This window comes from Podarcis gaigeae (genome assembly GCF_964106915.1).
Source record: "Podarcis gaigeae genome assembly, chromosome: 5".
Taxonomy (NCBI): Eukaryota; Metazoa; Chordata; class Lepidosauria; order Squamata; family Lacertidae; genus Podarcis; species Podarcis gaigeae.
This window is the reverse complement of record NC_139681.1, coordinates 59,444,458-59,463,180: the sequence shown is the minus strand read 5'-3', so window position 1 is coordinate 59,463,180 and position 18,723 is coordinate 59,444,458. Positions and strand designations below refer to the sequence as shown.

The window sequence follows — 18,723 nt, the reverse complement described above, 5'->3', positions numbered from 1 at the left end:
CTGGCAGCTGTTTGAATCCAGGACTGTGCCTAGGGAAGAAGCAAGACTCTTGGGGTACGATGCTGGGAACACCTTCATCATAGGCTCAAGCTGCATATATATGTGTAAATAAACCATATATCATAAAGACACCACAGTATACAAGGTGCCTATTTTTTTCCTAATGGAAATACAGACTCTGAAACCCCCGGAATCTCACACTGCTGTGGAGTACTTGCCCCAAAACTGGATCTTGGCATCCAGGAAATTCTCCTTTTATGCCTTTTTTTCCCCCTTTGCCACCAACAGTCTTAAGGGCCAGATAGAGGTCTAGAGGGCCACGTGTCTTTCCACCCCTTGACATCTGGACCATGCTAAGGTGGTACTAGTTGCCTGTACACACAGACACATCCAGCCTAAGCCCTCACTGATCCTGTGATTATGCTACCCTGGCTGAACTGGCTCCCAAGTGCTACGTTCATACGGAAGGACTCTCCTCAACGCGACTCATTTTAAAAAAACAAACAAACAAAAAGAAACCCCTTAAGACCAACACGCGCGCTTACATCTGCAGCCAGACTAGAGAAATAAAGAGTAATTTCCTTTACAAGACCATAGTGTAATCTCCCTAGTAACAGCGCGCAAAGGGCTTGGCGCCCTCCTGATACCGCGAAGAACTCAGCAGCCCAGGAAGCGCCCAAAGTAGTCGAAGTCCAAGCAAGTGACGCTCAGCCATTGGGGGTCTCAGGTGCAACGTGCTCTAGGACCTAGCAGCCCTTCCTTAAGGGAGGGAGTGGGTTGGTCAAGCCAGAGCCAGAACTTGATGGGACTGGGACGGCTAGCGGAAGTGTGAATGAGCTTTGGCAAGGACCGGATGTTGCCACGACCCTGTCCTCGCTTGCCCGATGCCACCTCCAGCATCCGACACGGGATGCACCGGAGATGCACTGGCACAGCACCAGTTGCCGGGGAGCACAAACAATGCTTGCTTGTCTGCTTGCGCTCCTGCCATGCTGGCGAGCATCTGCTTGGCCGCTGTGAGAACAGGATGCTGGAGAGGATCCGGCTCCTCTTGGGCTTTTGCTCGTCTCTCCCACCCCCCCACCCCGCCACGTTTAGTTAGTGGTGGTCGGGGGCGTATCTGCTGTCCACATCTTCCACCAAAGTTGGAGGGCTTAAGAGAGGAGGCTCATCACTAGGCAGACACGAGCTTATGGGTAAACGGAGGAGTCGCACGAGGCGTTGGTACGGGTGAAGGAGGAAAAGCGGCGGGGTGTGTGTGCAAGAGCCTAAGAGAAAAGGGTGCCAGCCCAGGGTGGTGTGGTGGCTGCTATTTGGCAGAAGAGAGTGCAATGGAAAGGGCTGTTGCTGCCCGGATGAGAAGCGAATACCACATTTTCCAAGGCTACAGCTCAAGTGTACAGTCCGGCTCCCCCCCCCCCCGCCATATCTCCAAGTATCCCTGCTGCTCCAGTCCGTTCATCCTTTGCTTCCCTAGGCAAAGCCGCCGCTGCCGCTCCTATCTTCACCGGAAAGGAAGAGTATGGAGCGTGTCACACGGCAGTATATATATATATATACTGTACTGTACGTATATGCATCCTGCCGGCCAAGATCAGCTTCGGGGAGGCGGGCGAACTGGAGGTGGAGTGGGTGGGAGGTTTGGTGGGAGGGGGCGGAACATCTCCCTGCCCTCCGCTTGCCTCGGGGTCTCCCCGGGAGCCCATCTAGGGGTGCGCGTCGTTGGGGCTGCTGGGCTCGATTCCAGCTCTTGCCACCCGGATCCGGCAAGCCCCGCTCCCTCGCGAAGGTTACCAGCTGTGCTCTTGAAAGAGGCTGCACCCCCCCTCTTCCCGCCTCGCCCTCCACACACCCCAGACCTCCGCCCCCCAACATCCTCCCCGCCCGTCACAGTTTGGCTCCGTATTGATCGGCGCTGCCTGGCCGCGCTTCCCCTGCAATTCCAGGTAGTAAATCAGTGCCAGGCGGCCCAACCTCCCGGCGTCGCCATTGGGTGCCCGGCTCCGCTCGGGCCGCACTGATTGGCCGCCTGCCGGGCACAAGGCTTTACATAAAGAGGCGCTCGCGCTCCGCTGGACTTGCCCAAGCGCGAGAAGAGGCGGAGGAGCTGCACGCCGGGAGCCAGGGAGACGCGCCAGCAGCGGAGGCGCCAGCGAGCGAGCGGGCAGGCAGGCAGCACCAGCTGCGGACATTGGGGCAGCCCGCCCGGGATGCTCCGTGGCCAGCTGGGCGGCATGGCCCTGCCACGGGCCCCCGCCGCCGGCCCGGTGAGTAGAGCTGGCCGCGACCCGGCCGACGGGGCGAAGTTTCCCAAAGAGCCGGAGAAGAAAAGTTGGGCGCTTGCGAGTGAGCCGGAGAAGCGGGAAGGGCGCACAGGGCGCGCGCGCTTGCGCCCCGCTTCCCCGGACGCCAAGCGGCGCCAGCGAGCCGGGCGGGCGGAAATGGGGGCTGAGGGTGGGACTCGGAGGAGAGCCTGGGGAGCCCGGAAAGCTGGGGAAGTGGAGTGGAAGGGGTGGCCCAGAGAGGTGGGGTCTAACTAAGGGAAGAGGTTCTGGCTTTGAGGAGGACTAAAGTGGGGTGGGGGCACCCTTCCCGTTCAGGTCAGCTTCAGCTCTTGCCTGAGGAAGGACTTAGCCTCTCTGGTTGCCGCGCCCCCCGACAGCATCCCAAGGGTGCCAAGGTCTGCTTGCTGTTAAGGTGACTGCTTTTGTCTCCACACTGCACCGGCGGCAGCTGCTGGCTGTGCCCCAGCTTGGGGCAGGCAGGCCACCCTGCAGTGTGGCAACAGGGGAAACAAGGGGGGCAACTCTGAAGAACAACTCCCTAGGCACTAGGTGGGAGGCGGGGAGAGGTATCTCTGGCTGCTTCCCGAACACCCTGGGGGGTGATCCCTGTCGCTTTTGCAGGGAAGGTCTCCTGCAGCATTAATGCAGGTTGTGGGCTGGTATTTAGTGGGCTTAAGGAAGACAGCAGTGCAGCCCAGGACAGGGACATTTTTCTTCTTGTTCTCAGCAGCGGTTCCAGAAAAATAGAATTTGAAGGAAAAGCAGCCCTGAAAGACTTGAGCAGGACCTGAACCCTAATGTGGTGATGATGCCACACATTAGTCTTGCTGGATTTGTTTGTGCTCAGATTGCTTGAATTAGTAGCACTTTGGAAGATAATGTGGTGGTTTGGGCCAGTGGGGGGGGGGGGGAGACAGAGGAGGTGTCTCGTGATGTTTCCAGGCTATTTTGATGCTACCACAATTGATTGGCTGTTCATTTGTGATGTCACCGAGGAAAATGTGGGAATGCATTTGGATAATGACATTGTGAGCTAGTGATGTCACTAGTCCACAGTAGCGCAGGCAGTGTTATCTCACTGCGAGGTTGCTGGAGGGCCGTGCTTTATAACAGAGATGGCGGTGCCACGGGGGCTATGAAGTCATTTAGGATAAATAGCAGGAACTGTGTACAACGGCAGCTGCTTGCTGGTGCAGAGCAACAATACAATTAAATTTTTGCTTCTGTTGCATCCTCTCTCTGGATGTCCAGAATTCTCCAAAGAACCTGTCTTGGCCTTGTCGCCTTGGAGCGAATGGGACACAGCTCCCTCTCTCTCCATGATAGGAAATAAAGCAGTGCCTTCACTTGGGAATTATCAAATGCCCATGCTAGCATGTCATGCAGATCCCGCTGTCTGCCCCCAGCATGCAGAGGCCCTGCTGTGTCACTAGCAGGACCAGCTACCTTCCTGTAAGCCTCTAGTGCCATCTGCTCCTTGGGGCAAGGTCTACTGAGTTAAGTGTATCTCCGTCCATTTGTATAAATGGGTGCAAATTGCAGTGTAATCAACCACACCCTGTAGGAGCAAGCAAGACATGGAACTGCGCAGCTGCTTCCATGGCCAGAGAGGTGCTTTCTCCTTTGCCCGGTGGAGAATCATCACTGCCCATTTGAGAAACTTTTCACCTCCTTGGTGCCATATCACCACCTTAACGTCAGAGTTGGGCAGGCAACACAGAATGCAGAGAAAGGGGATCTGTCTATGACCACAGCAAGCTGTCCAGGGCAAATTTACTGCAGTGCGGGCACTGAGTGGGCATTCTTGTACACATTGCATCCTTTACTCAAGAGCTGGCCTGTTTAGTGGGACAGAAAATGGTGGTGTGCAGGGCACAGAGTCATGGAGAGGACTTCCATCAATGTCCACATTCGGAACAAGATGGCGACCAACTGCTTTTTTTTCCTTCCCCAGTTGCCAAGGGCATCTCTAAAAGCAAATCTATACCGTGGATCCCCCTAGCAGGCGACTGCCAAGATGCCTGACCCCAGTTCTGAGCCTAAGCTTGGTCCAAGGACAGACTGGATCGGAGCCTGGATGTATGCCTTCTTACCTATTCTGTACTGCCTCCATTCCAAGAGCTGCCCATAAGAGATAAGGGAAGGGATTATTAAATAACCCAGCAATGAGCAGGCAAAGGCCCGGCTCTCCTTCTTTGCTTGTGCACAGTTTCCTCCCTTGTTCAGAGTGAAGACTGTCTCCCTGGTCTTTGGGAGGGTCCCTTTTTCCTGCTCAGGTGCCTGATACTCATGTAGTATTCTGCTGCCTTTCCCTGCACCATCCTACATTTAATGCCATGGGCACATCGCACTTGGTGGGGCTGGACTCTTGCTGCATCCAAAACAAGAGACTAGCATCCTGAGAATAGAAGCAGCCATCAGCCGCTCTGGGACTAGATCATTCATTTTTGTCTCCCGCCGCCAATTCAGTTCCTTTTTGGATGCTCTCCAGGCTCCAGGAAGAAGGTGTTAATCAGTTAATCAAGTGAAGGGATCAGACAAAATCTTCTCTCATCACACAATTCATGCCTGGTAAAGACTTTCATATAGGAATCTCTGGGGAATGTGTGGTCATTGTGCCTCTGGGAGTTTTCTTTGCTGTTTGCATGTCCTGGGAAGTTGTGGTTTGCTAGTGTGAATACAAAGTTGTGGGGCTGGGGAGTAGAGACTTCCAGGGCTGTAGTTCAGTGACGGAGAATCTGCTTTGCATGCAGAAAATCCTAGGTTCAATTCATGACATCTCCAGATAGAGCTGAGAGAGAGTCCTGTCTGAAATTTTGGAGAGCACCTTACATTCAGGGTAGATGATAGGTACCAACATGAAGCCACATGGACCAGTGATCTGGCTGAGTATAAGGCAGCTTTCTGTGTTCCTGTGTTCCATGATCTACAACTGGGTTGGGGAATTTGTGGTCCTCCAGGTGTTGTTGAGCTGCAACTTACCCTCATGACCACTGGCCAATGCTGATGGGAGTCCCAACAACATCCAGAAGGCTCATTCCTCATGTAAACAGTTGCCTCCTCCACTCCACATTTCTGTATGGAATACCATCAATGTAAGGGACTCTAATTTGTTAAGCAACTATGTTGTGACGTTATGCTTTTAGAGACCAGGTTGTCCAAGCTCCAGTGGGAAAGTCAAGAGCTCTCGGGAGGAGGAAGAAGGGTTACAAAGATCAAGTTTGTGACTGTCTGCTTGACTGCCTTGTGCACAGGTATAAACGCTTTCTCTGTGTGTAGAGGAAGGCAACTTAATTAATAGCCATTTCCCTAATGATCTATCTGGAGTTCACTGATGTATGGGTTTAATTAGCCCAAACCAAATGCTGGGAGCCTGATGGTAGAACACACCATCTTTGTCACCAGGTACCTGTTACCATCCTGTTCTAATTTGACAACAAGTTAATCTGGGCTTGAACTGGAGGGTGGTGCTAGCACCCAGACTGCCAGCTCTGTGTGATATATTGCTTGCTGTGACCTAACACATGGGAGATGTACCCTATTCTTCGTAAGCTCCTGCCTAATCCCCATGTCTGGAGGAATCTACGGCGCTCTTCAGACTATTTCCATGGTGAGTGGATAGAGGCAAGATCCTATCTGAATAACAGGACTGCACGTGTTGGCTCCTATCATGTTGCACCATGACTGTGAGCAGAATTCTCTTACTCTCTCATATATCAGGCACCCATTGAAGTTTGATCTGAGACGGACTTTTAAACCAGTGGGGTATTTATTAGATAGCCTTCTGGCTACTTGTATGGCAATATTGCCAGCCACACCATGAATCCCACTGCTCTAAACATTATTATATAAAAGGCAATGACCATGTAAGCACCACTTATTCCCCCTTCAGGAAATAACACTGAGCATATGGTGAGTGAGGCTAGGTTTTGGAGCTAGCAGGATCTAGGTGGCTCTGGACCAAGAGCTGAATGGATTTGGGATGTGTCTGCTTCTGGCACTATATGCTGCTGCTGGCCTAAGGTGAATCGGATGCTTCTAAGGATTCTAGCCCACCCTTGTATCATGGGTCCAAGCAGGGAAATTGCTGCAGAAGGTTGAAAACATGCAGAAACACTTGCGTAGCCAAGCCACAACTCAGAGGTGGGTATGGGGAAGTGAACAGCAGATCTGCATGCTGGAGTCTACAACGCAGCCAGGTACTGCCACAGGGGAATGGGGGAGCGCCGAGTGGCTAATAGTGGAGCTAACCAGGTGTTCTCCATAGGAATGATCATAAGACATATTACATGTTTTGCTTTGCACTTTGACCACCCTTTTGTGCACACAATCAGGGTGGATAAAGTATCCCCGAGAGGCTTTAAAGACAGTATTGATCCTAGCCATTGGCTGCATTTATAAGAATGTTCCAAGCTGGCAGCCCCAGAAAAAGAAGAAGCTGCTTATTAGTGTAAGTTGTCAAGTTTCCATATGCACACAATGACAGAATGAGAAAGTGCCTCCCCTGCCAAGCTCCTGGCTACCCTGATTGCATGTACAGATTTGGAAAGGGGTGGCTTTAACTTGTTTTAAGGACTAGCTCCATTAATTATGAAAATGCACCCTCAAGTGCAGGAGGGTAGTTCTGATCTGAGACGCCTGCTAAACAGCCCCTTGAACTGGGAAAGTGTCCTCTGGTGCAGGACACTGTCTCTGCTCTACCTCTGCCTGTGTCACACATCTGATGGATTATCCTGTAGGAGGAGCCAATAAGCAATCTGGATGTGGCTTAATGTTGAGAAGACCCTGCCTTAAGGAGTAGGCTAGATGCTTCTTAATACCTTCCAGCTTTATGATGCTATGAGTCCCTAATTATTGTACAGACGTAGTCAGGGGGCAGGGATTCTTCTAGAGTAGAAGTGTGATCTCACCAAGTCCTTGCACACATGTTTGGATGTTGTTTATATCCCCTAGTGTGTAGTTTTACTGGTGTGCCCATCCTGTACACACTGAAAGGTGCCTTTTCCTTCACTGTGTTTATATACTTCTCATAACAAATAGGAGAGCCCATGACCAGCTTTAGATTCAATCCAGAAGGGTGGGGTATAATTTATTATTTATTTATTTATTTATTTATTTATTTATTTATTTATTATCCTACAGATGTGGTGAAATGGAATAGTATAGTTATTTGTTGCTTGCTTGCTTGCATATGTATCCCACCTCTCCCCATTTAATCCTCAGAACAACCCTGCGAGGTAGGTTAGGTAGGTTAGGCTGAGAGTAGCTGGCCCAAGGTCACCCAGTGAGCTTAACAGGGCCCCAGTCTTAGTCCAACCCACTAACCACTGAGCCACACTGGCTCACCTTGACGCTCCAAATTGAGCCTCCTTGATTAAGGGCAGTATACCTCTGGCTGGCTGTTGGAGGGATTAACCTGCTTACGAGTGTTTCATGGCCTTGGCTGGAAAGAGACCTGAATTAGATGAACCCTTGATCTGATTTAGGAAGGCCACTTATGCTTATGGCTTTAATGAACTTAGATCCCTGTAAGGCCTTTTCCATTATGAGAAATGTTTGTAGTGTCCCACTGGGAGTTTTGGAGTGCAGAAGGCCTTTCCACTTTTGTAGCAATTCTGAATTTCTGTCTATTTCGCCCATGCATCATACAGTGTGTTAATTCTCTATGAGTGCTAATTTAATTTCACGGTCACCAGCAAACGTCTGGCTAGCAAGAAGGCTGTGCATATATACATCTTCCTATAGAAGTGACAGAACTCCAGATTGAAGATAAGCACACAAGTACTGTTTCTGCCTGGCACTCAGTTTATAGCTGCTCCTCTCCTGTCCCTCCCTCCCTCCCAGCCCAGTCCAGTCCAGAGACAGAATCTTCTGTTTCTCTTTGATGCAGTCAAAGGGTAGAGATGGGTCATTCTGCTTGGAGGCACAGGCTAACTCAGGATCTCCCTCTTCCTATCAAAGTCCTGAAGAGGGCAGAGTATCTGTGAGGTCTAATCCACTGTCGTTTTTGTTTGTTTTCTCTTCAACCGTGATGTGGAACTCTGGAGCAAGCCTGGTTTCGCATCTCAATGTGAAATCTGTGCGACAGCTGAATTCACTTTAGGTCAAAAAAATCTCCACCCTAGACTTTTTTCTCTCTCTTTTTTGCATCAATCGTAGTCCTAACACTTCCTGCTTTGGGCACCAGCCCAAGGCTGCCACAGCTTTCACATTCCAGAGCTCTCCCCCAGCAAGCCCAGAGGATTAAGAAACACAACTTCATTGCTTTTCCTTATTCCTGCTTGCGCTGAATTGGGGAGTGTGGGGGATCACTGGCACTTGAGCAATAGGCAACCAGGCCTAAACCCAAAGACTGGGGCTGTTTGCCTGGGATCTGCAATGGCAGGGTGGCTCTCTCCCAACAATAAGGCAGGCTGCATCAGATCGCCTGCCAAATGCAATTATTTGCAGGGTAAGTAGCACTGAAACAGGCAGACTCTCTGCAGGCGCATAGTCTGCCATGGATGGAGACCAGGGGGATTTCTGGAGTACTAACACCATCTGAGCCCAGGCTAGAACAAGGCGGGATTCGTTCACTTCCATATCCAAATGAGAGGCTCATCTCCCTTGGGGAGCAGTCACACACATTGAAAACTGTGACCAGAAATATGGCTCAGAATTTACGCCTGGGGGGAAATTTCCCAGCAGCTGGATGGGTGAGGGCAACAGGACTGACAGTCTCCTGCTTCTCTCCTTGTAGATGTCAAAGTGGCGGCTGTTATTGTTGTGGAGCTTGGTCCTGGCTTGGCCTGGTGAAGGATCTCAGCGAAGCGAGCCCATGTTCACAGCCATCACGGATCAGATCCTCCCGCCTGACTATGACAGCAATCCGACCCAGCTCAATTATGGTGTGGCCGTGACTGATGTGGACCAGGATGGAGACTTTGAGATCATCGTGGCTGGGTGGGTACCATGGATAATACTGGGTGCTGTAAGAGGTATGAGAATGGAGATGGCTGCCAGGAAAGAGGGTGCCATGGTTGGGGTGAGCTTTGACATGATGCAGGTCTAGGCAGGTTCACATACACATTCACAAGTCTAGGCTAGGTATACATGCATCTTTGACATGTGTCAGGCAGTGGGGTGGGGAGATGGCCTGTCTTTCTGGGTTATTGTGGAGATTCTAGGCTGGAGGCAAGTGTGGGCTTGGTGTCATTTGGTGTCCTCAACCTCCCCTTTGTTCTAGAGCAGGGGTGAGAAATCTTTTTGGCTCCTTTGGCCAAATTTGACACCAGGTGATTAGGAGCTTTGAAGTCCTAAAGTCGGGACTTCAAAGCACCATTCACATGCAGTGCAGCAGGCATCATCTGATGGGTGGTAGAGCCAAGTCCTGCTTTATGCAATCATCCAGCAGATTTTGGTTCTAGCCAGCTTTCGCTTTCGCTTTGGCTGAAGCCTGCTTTCCCTTCTCAACGCACAACTGTGGACCCACTTTTAAGACTCCCGATTTGTGCATTGGCAACTGTATCTATACCGGCCCCACATTGATGTCACACTGACATCGAGTGGGGGGCAAGTGTGTGTGGTTTGGCGGAAACAGCCTCACAGGCAAAATCTGAACCCCTGGCATGGGCCAAGTTTGGTCCATGAGCTGGAGGGCGGGTTCTAGAGAGATGAAAAAGGTGCATATTTCTGCTCTTTCATTCTGATGTTCAACATGATGGGGTCAGGCTGTAGCACCTGAAATAAACCTGAAGTAATAACAGTGCAAAGGTACGGATGGAGGCCTGAACGTGCATCTGCAGTAAAGCTTTCCTTTAGCAGCTGTCTTCCCAAGTCGTTTCTCTGACAAACTGTTTCTGCCTGCAGCTGCCTTAGAGCCCCCCTTGCTAGCTGGCCACCCGGGAGTCATGACCTGGTGGATGGGCACTGGAGGGGGGCTGTCCCTTTATACTTGGCCACCACTTGTATAACTTGTCCGGCCCATAAAACATTCTCTGAATTGCACTGAGCTGGGGGAAGGAGTATATATCTGCCGGATAACTTTTATGTCTGGCGTTTCCTGGATCGTATTCACCTCTTCGGCTGAGTTCACTTTCCAAAGAAATCTCATTTCTTCATAGCCTCCCTTGAATTCCTCCTTAGGTGTTGCTCTGTCCTGCCCATCTTTAATACAGCAGCAAGACAAAGTAATAACACGGCTTGTAAAGGCTTGGGGATATTAGGGTCCCAGAATTTTCTCTTGGGCTGCTGCGCTCAGCTGTCCAAAGCCACATTGTGTGTTTTATGGCCACCTATGTCCCCTGCCTCCTTGCCCCACCTTGCTCCATGCAAGCACATTCTGCATTTGCCTTTGTGGAACAGAGCACTCCATCCCAAGCTTCCCCAGTCCAGAATGCTTTAATTCTCTTTGTGCTGCATGAACACAAAAAGAAGCACAATTTCTTTTGCAGTAACAAGTTTAGCTGAGGGGTTGGCTCCTTTACTTTGTGATACAGGGCCCAACTTGTTTTCCAGGCATCGTTATATAAAGTAGATGCACTTCCTTCCATTCAGAAGGATCCTGGGCTCTTGTTCTTTAACATTACAAACAAGTGAGTCATGCAACAAAATGTTGCAACGTGGAGTTCAGGATTCCAGGCACTCATTCCGTTCCTTTTTCCTGCCCCCAAAGTCTGCCCCTCTTCTTTTTTTGCATTCCTCCTTATACCACCTTCATGTGTGTGTTTGGTGCCATATTCACTGAGCAGCTATATCCCATTTGCCCTAATACCCAACGCCCCATATCACCTGTGTTAATGCTGAACTGCTGTGGTGTGTGCCTTGAGCTGGCCATCCACTCAAAGGTGAGGCAAGCCCTCTCTCTTTTCGCCAAGTCCTCTTGCCCAGCTCTAAGGTCAGCAGCCTTTGACACAGCCTATGCAGATGAGCTGACTTCATGCACACTTATCCAGCTCCTTTCCTCCAAGTGGATAGCCATTCTTTTCCAGAGTGTGGTCATCCGCATAGCAGCACACTTCCTGGCTGCAGAAGTTACCCTCGCCCCATCAGCATATCAGGCCAGAGTTTCCACCACATTCTTTATGATGTGGCTGCCATCTTGTAATTTACTTACTTGTTTACTTACTTACCGTATTTCTGTACTGCCCAGTAACAAAAGTCCCTTTCTGTTTGCACTAAAACAAGACAATAATATGTGAAAATATAATAACAGGTAAGCATAAAACCGAAAACAGACTAAACCTGGCAGCAGAATAAATCCAGATTTAAAACCAGCAGTGGAGAACAACAACAGTGGAAAAGATCTTAAAAGTGCTAATAAATTTAAGATAGAACTTTTAAGATAGGGAAGCCTAGGAAAATAAAAAGGGGTTCACCTGGCACCAAAAAGACCACAGCAGAGGCAAGAGGTTTTAGGGAAGGCATTCCAAAACAAAGATGCCCCACTAAAAGGACTCTTTCTTGCCCTCTGGTTGCTACCCACAAAACCTCATTCATGGGAGTACCAGAGAGAGGCCTCATAAACTGACCATAGATAGTGTTTGGCTGTGCATATGTGAGACAAGGCGATTCTTCGCGTATCCTTGTCCCAAGCAGGTTAGGACTTTTGACTTGGAACCCAAACTACCTTACCCTCTCCCTAGTCTTTAGGGTTGAGTATCTGACGGCAGGAAAAAGCAATGTGAAAAAATGGTTTGTACCTAAGGAAAAGCAAAGGTTCCCTTGCTGTGACTCGGCACTCTGGCCAGTGGTATCTCACCTGGGCTGAGCAGCTGCTGGCATTCTCTTGGAGGGAGGGGCAAGCCTTTTCTCTCCAGGTTCTCTCTTGCTGTGCTGACAGGCCTCGGTGTGCACCAATTGACATTGCGTTAATTGGCTGCAGAGCGAGGAAGTGCCCCAGCTCATTATTGGCATACTTGGCTTGCAAAGGTGCACAGCAGCGAGCAAGGCATTCAGCTGTGCGTATCCCCAATCTTCCTAGTTCCAGTTGGCGGGGATGAGGAGCGGAGTTGAAGCTTGGCCAGCTGCTTGAAGAGCCAGCCATCCGGCCCATTCCACATTGTCCTGATAGGGATCCAACAGTTTTGCATCTGGAGGGAGCAGACATCAAAGGAGGTTTCCATGCAAGCATAATAAAGACTCTGTGTGCAGGTCCAGGAGGGCATCCTTGAGAGGACAGCCCCACCCCCTTGAGCCATACTGCAATAGCAACAGGATTTCAGCTGTATCCCAAGGGTCCCCTTAATCTGCTAGCCAAATAGGATGCAGTCCTCAGCAAAGGAAGTGTCAGACAATACACAGATTGCCCTGATTGGACTGTCCCTTGGAGACCTCTGCACATGATCCTTGTGGTCCCTTCCAACTCTACGTTTCTATGATTCTATGTTCTAGACTGTCAGGAAACCGTGTAGGAAAGAAGCCTTTGAGGAACTGCAAGCCACAATACTTTTAACACTGTGAGACAGAAACCCCACACCTCATGAGACAAATCTAGGCTGTGGAGATCTGCTGCTACCATTACTACTAATATTAACATGGATATAGTTATGAAGACTGCTCTCCTCATGACACAAACAATTTGAAGGAACTCTGATTCCAGTGAGTGCTGCTAAATCATGAATTACTGGGATTGCACAATTTCTTTACAGCAGGAATAGCCAACAGGATGCTCTCCAGACTCCAGCTTCCATCAGTCCCAGCCAGCATGGCTGGTGATCAGGGATGATGGGAGTCCAATGACTTCTGGGGGGCTGTGGAAACACCATCCCTGATCTACAGCATCTCTGGCGGGTCTATATCTGATATGACTTCTTAAAGTTTTAGTAAAGGGAAATGTCTGCATCAACTCAGCAAACTTGCTCATTTACCCATATTTGTGTTTAACCTGAATCCATCCATCCTTTTTGTCCCATCGTCCCACTGACCTTTCTTCATGGACTTGCATTCCAAACCTGGCATCTCCATCATTCTGTCCTGAACTGTCACCAATTTGTCAATGTTCTTATTAAAGGAGACGCTACTTCTTCAGCGGTGGCTTGAGCAGTGCTGAACAGAGCAAGTAGGTTCTGCTTCTTAGACACACTGCTTCTGAGAAGGCAGCCTCAAAACAATATTTTGTCTGCTTTTGCCATACTCCTAGCTCACATTTAGTTTATGATCCGCTATAACTCCAGACACTTCTCGGCAGTATTACTGCCAACCTAGCCAAGTTTTTCTGAAGTTCAGTTGGGGTTTTTTCCTTCAAAATGCTTCCTATTTTCCTCTTTTCCCCTGGCTAGGATTTTGATTTGCCAAATTCATTTTTAATTTGACTCCTATCCCCTAAAATGTCCACAGAACTTGCTAGTTTTGTGTCACCTGCAAGATTAATAAGTAGGTTCTCCAGCTTGCTAATAGAAATCAAATAACACCAAATCCAGGTCTGATCTATGTAGAAGAGCTTCAACAATGCATTAAGTGTTCTCTGGGGAGGAATTCCATTATTTCTCCACCCGTCAGATGGTAGCATTTCCCCTTTCATCTTCTGGTTTTGTCATTAGTGCTGGTGCAACTTCAAGAAGCATCCTATAGCAAACACCCCCTCACATGCCCAGTATCTCCTCCAGCGCATAGAATCATAGAATCATAGTTGGAAGAGACCACAAGGGCCATCGAGTCCAACCCCCTGCCAAGCAGGAAACACCATCAGAGCACTCCTGACATATGGTTGTCAAGCCTCTGCTTAAAGACCTCCAAAGAAGGAGACTCCACCACACTCCTTGGCAGCAAATTCCACTGTCGAACAGCTCTTACTGTCAGGAAATTCTTCCTATTGTTTAGGTGGAATCTTCTTTCTTGTAGTTTGGAACCATTGCTCCGTGTCCACTTCTCTGGAGCAGGAGAAAACAACCTTTCTCCCTCCTCTATGTGACATCCTTTTATATATTTGAACATGGCTATCATATCACCCCTTAACCTCCTCTTCTCCAGGCTAAACATGCCCCCTCCCTTAGCCGTTCCTCATAAGGCATCGTTTCCAGGCCTTGGACCATTTTGGTTGCCCTCCTCTGGACACGTTCCAGTTTGTCAGTGTCCTTCTTGAACTGTGGTGCCCAGAACTGGACACAGTACTCCATGTGAGGTCTGACCAGAGCAGAATACAGTGGCACTATTACTTCCCTTGATCAAGATGCTATACTCCTATTGATGCAGCCCAGAATTGCATTGGCTTTTTTAGCTGCCGCGTCACACTGTTGGCTCATGTCAAGTTTGTGGTCAACCAAGACTCCTACATCCTTTTCACACCTGGCTCTCAAGCCAGGTGTCACCCATCTTGTATTTGTGCCTCTCATTTTTTTTGCCCAAGTGCAATACTTTACATTTCTCCCTGTTAAAATTCATCTTGTTTGTTTTGGCCCAGTTCTCTAATCTGTCAAGGTCGTTTTGAAGTGTGATCCTGTCCTCTGGGGTGTTAGCCACCCTCCCTTTGGTGTCATCTGCAAATTTGATCAGGATGCCCTTGAGTCCATCATCCAAGTCGTTGATAAAGATGTTGAATAAGACCGGGCCCAAGACAGAACCCTGTGGCACCCCAATAGTCACTCTTCTCCAGGATGAAGAGGAACCATTGATGAGCACCCTTTGGGTTCGGTCAGTCAGCCAATTACAAATCCACTGAGTGGTAGCATAGTCAAGACCGCATTTTACCAGCTTCTTTACAAGAATATCATGGGGCACCTTGTTAAATGCCTTGCTGAAATCAAGGTAGGCTACATCCACTGCGTTCCCTTCATCTACCAGGCTTGTAATTCTGTCAAAAAATGAGATCAGGTTAGTCTGACATGACTTATTTTTCAGAAGTCCATGCTGACTATTGGTGATCACAGCATTCCTTTCTAGGAATGTTTGCTTAATGATCTGCTCCAGAATCTTCCCTGGTATTGATGTCAGACTGACTGGGTGGTAATTATTTGGGTCCTCTCTTTTCCCCTTTTTTGAAAATAGGGACAGCATGCCAGAGAAGCTTTTGCTGTCCAAGATGTGCTCATACCAGAGACTGGCTGAGTCTTGCTGAAGTGAGACCAGACTGACCTGGCAATCTCTGTTGCAGGTATCTTCCTTCCTCTGCCAATGGAGTGTCTGCCTCCAAGCTGACCATATTCAGCAATGTCAATTCAGATACCACTTCCACATGGTCCATGGCCACATTGTTGATACTTGGAGTCTTAATAGCACAGATGCTGCTGTTGTGCCTAGATGCGAAATGTTAGCACTGGGAGGGGGTGTGCTAAGGAGCTGGATGCATCACATGAAGACAAGTTTGGGCACAAGCAGGTTTGCTGCTGTTGGCTTCTCTTTGATCACTGACACGTGCCAGCTCAAGGGTTTGCTGCCAGTCCCAGAGTAAGTGCTCACTGTGGTCTGAAATGGGATTGTGCCCCTACTCCATTGCTAAGGAGTCTGTTTGGATCACCCATCCCATCTGTGTTCTGTAGTCTTGACAAGGGCGGTGCTCCATATTTTCCTTGTCTAAGAATGAGGAGTGGGTGGGCCAGATGGGAAGGGGGGGGAATTAAAACCCTCCCAGGGAGCTTGGCTGCAACCATCCCATGGAGATGGGGAGGGGAAAAGCAATTATCTGCTTCCCTCCCTCCCGTGCCAGGCCATAACCATAAACAGAGACGGGACATTTCATAACCCAATGACTGCTGCTTGTGTAACTTGTTTATCCGAGGCCAGGGTATAGCGCTTGCTGAGTCAGCCCAGGCAGAAAGCCCTAAGCTGGGAACTGGTGCTCACTCATCTGTGCAAGAGGCACTAGACAACTTTTTAAAAATTGGAAGGGGAAAGGCAACAGAACGCCTTTGCAACTCCTCTTGCATGCGTCCTAAGGAGATCCTCTCAAAATTCAGGCCCCTATCTGGTACAAGTAACTTAGCTGAGATTATTACAAGATCCGAGAGACTTTGAGCATGTTCATACATATCAAAAAGCTACATTTTAAGCTTCATGTACTCCCTTTAATTTTCCGATGTCCAAATGAGTTTTATGGGCCCTAGAACAATGAAATGGTATGTAGCAACAGCGCCCAGCCCTCTGCTCCAACTTGCCTGGCTTTGGGAACAAGGTGGGAGAGCATTTATCTTGCTTCGCCATCTTGGATCTCTTAAAGCCTTTCGCACTGGAGTTGGCAAGTTCACCTGGTTAAGCGGCAAAATACATTTCTCAGCTCTCTTGGGAAAGCTTTTATCGAGAAGAAGTGGTGTTGTGCTGCCTTAACAAGAGAGACTAGAGTTAGAACTTTGCAAAGCCATCTGCAGGCCGAGTTCCTTTCTCATGCCTAGCTACTTCTAATTTGCTTTTGCACTTGTTCCTAATGCGTGTCCAGCTCCTGAGAGAGGGGTGGAACTGTCTTATCCAATAAAGTTTCTTAGCTGCTCAGATCTAGCGCGCTCTGGATCACAGACTGCCACCTTTCCGGAAAGGCCTTCACCACAGCCTAGGCAGCACTGTGCTTTTCAGTGGGGTGCATGTCCAATCAGGCAAAGGCTATGCCAACCACAAAACGTGACAGAAATAAGACTCTGGAGGAACTCAGAGCAGCTGTTAACCCTTTCACACGGCATTCATCACATGAAAGCCTCCTTCCTGTTCATGATTACAGATGGGGAGGAGGGGGAATATTGTAGTCAGTCATATGAGAAAAGCTTCAGATCATCTGGCTATCATGTACTCGTTGAAATCATTGGGAAGCATCTGAATCCATGTTCTGTTTGAGAATGAAGAAATGGACAGTGTGAACATTTATAGGAACTCATTGCTTCTGAGATGGCTTCAGTGATGGTGTGGTAGATTTCCCAAAGCCAGCTTTTTCTTCTCCCAAGTCTCACAGGTGCTAGCACTTTCAGGTGAATCTGGCCAATATATTGATATGTTCACCTGTGATGCACCTCTGATGCTCAGGATTCAGCCTCCGATGCAGCTATGGCTCTTTTTATCAATTGCGCTTCACTATCAGGCCCCAATCCTGATTCCCCTTGGGTGCTAGTGAGCGTTATTTTCTCCAGGGCTTTGTAACATTGTCCTCAAGGTTTCTCCCTCCCTACCTGACCTCCTTCTCCTCTGCTGTATTAATTTTCTCTCTCTAGACTGTGCATTTTCAGCCTTCGCAAACTCCATGCTAACCACATTAGAGTCACACATCATTAGCTGCCAGATGAAACTGCTCAGGCGTTTCTGCAACTTCGCATTGTGTGATGTTAGCATGGATGGATGTCTAAAAGAATCCGGGTCTCATGCTGGATCTGACTATCAGGGTTCTGAGAAGCTGATTGATTGGGCGTTTGGCGTGGGAGGGTGCCACTGGGCCGTAGCCGTCCTGAAGACGGGCAGGTGCCATCCCTGTACTAGAAGTGCCAGCTGTTGCCTGCCAGGGGTTTCCAGGCTAACCCAATGTCGTAAGCCGGTTTGGCATTCAAGCTCCAAGTGGGCTGTGTTGATCCCCAAACTGACAAGGGGAATTTCAACCTGAATCTTCTGGGCATCAGATCTCTGATAGATGTTCAATGCTTTCAAATAAGCACCTCCCTAGCTTGCTTTACCAGCTGGTTTTTATTTCCTGGGAGCCCCAGTACTGCCTTTCTAGATGCCAGAGTCCTTCAATTTGAGTGAAATTAATTAGAAAAAGGAACTCTTCTTCCATAGAGATGGGAGCCCTACAGCCAGAAGCCCACCTCCAAATCCTTATAATTTAACCCTGCAGTTAAATTATAACTGCACCCACCCACCATCTACTGCACGGTGGTCTGAAAATCTTACTGCCCTTTGCACATTTGAACATAGAACCGTAGCATTGTACAGCTGGAGGGGATCCCAGGGGTTATGCAGTCCAACTGCCTGCAGTGCAGGAATGTCAACTAAAGCATCATGTATCAAACAATCATCTGTCTCACTTGGATACCCTTTTGGGCATATGGCTGGATTATATGAATGTGCAATATATGTTTAAATTAGGTATGATAGCTCATTCACACACATATATATATATTTGCTGGGTTGGTGGATTGTTCTTATTGTTCATGGGTGCAGATGGTTTCCCCCTTTTCTTTTATTTACAGTAAAGTAAGAATTTAAAAACCTTTTTGCAGTGCTATCTACCTGATTTGGAACATCTACAGTGCCAGGTTTTACAGCAGGATTATAGTAATAGTAGATACTGTGCTCTGAAACGGAGACGGCCACGAAACCCATGTTATGACCTTGGTCTTGCTGTTATTTTTGTTGTGGGATAGTCCCCTCGTTTGCTGCCCTGAACTGCAGGGAGGAGAAGAATACAAGTGGAATAAATATAGACATTCTGAAGTCTCCTCCATGTTTGGCTTCAAGCTCCATTCTCTTTGTGACACACCCCTCCCTTTCCCCCAGGAATAGCAATGATGGGATGTGCCCTTTGCTGCGTCTCCCGGTAACCCCACAAAAT

The 18,723-nt window shown here is 48.9% G+C and overlaps 1 protein-coding gene and 1 long non-coding RNA gene across 8 annotated transcripts in view; one reads left to right on the top strand and one right to left on the bottom strand.

Annotated features, from left to right (window-relative positions):
* The window catches only part of LOC310845270, a 112,814-nt gene that overhangs the window by 74,057 nt on the left and 20,034 nt on the right, over nucleotides 1–18,723 (bottom strand). The gene's annotated exons all lie outside the window — the stretch shown is intronic.
* Nucleotides 1,800–18,723, top strand: part of CRTAC1 (cartilage acidic protein 1) — a 43,230-nt gene continuing 26,306 nt past the window's right edge. For 2 of the 7 annotated variants that reach the window (XM_083740048.1, XM_083740054.1), the window contains exons 1-2: nucleotides 2,080–2,267; nucleotides 9,025–9,227. In XM_083740048.1, coding sequence (XP_083596174.1) covers nucleotides 2,211–2,267; nucleotides 9,025–9,227 — 260 coding nt within the window. In that variant the 5' untranslated portion in view covers nucleotides 2,080–2,210. Of the gene's footprint in view, nucleotides 1,947–2,079; nucleotides 2,268–2,539; nucleotides 2,698–8,614; nucleotides 8,737–9,024; nucleotides 9,228–18,723 lie in introns of those variants that run through there. The other 5 variants (XM_083740051.1, XM_083740052.1, XM_083740050.1 and 2 more) reach the window with 5 other exon arrangements.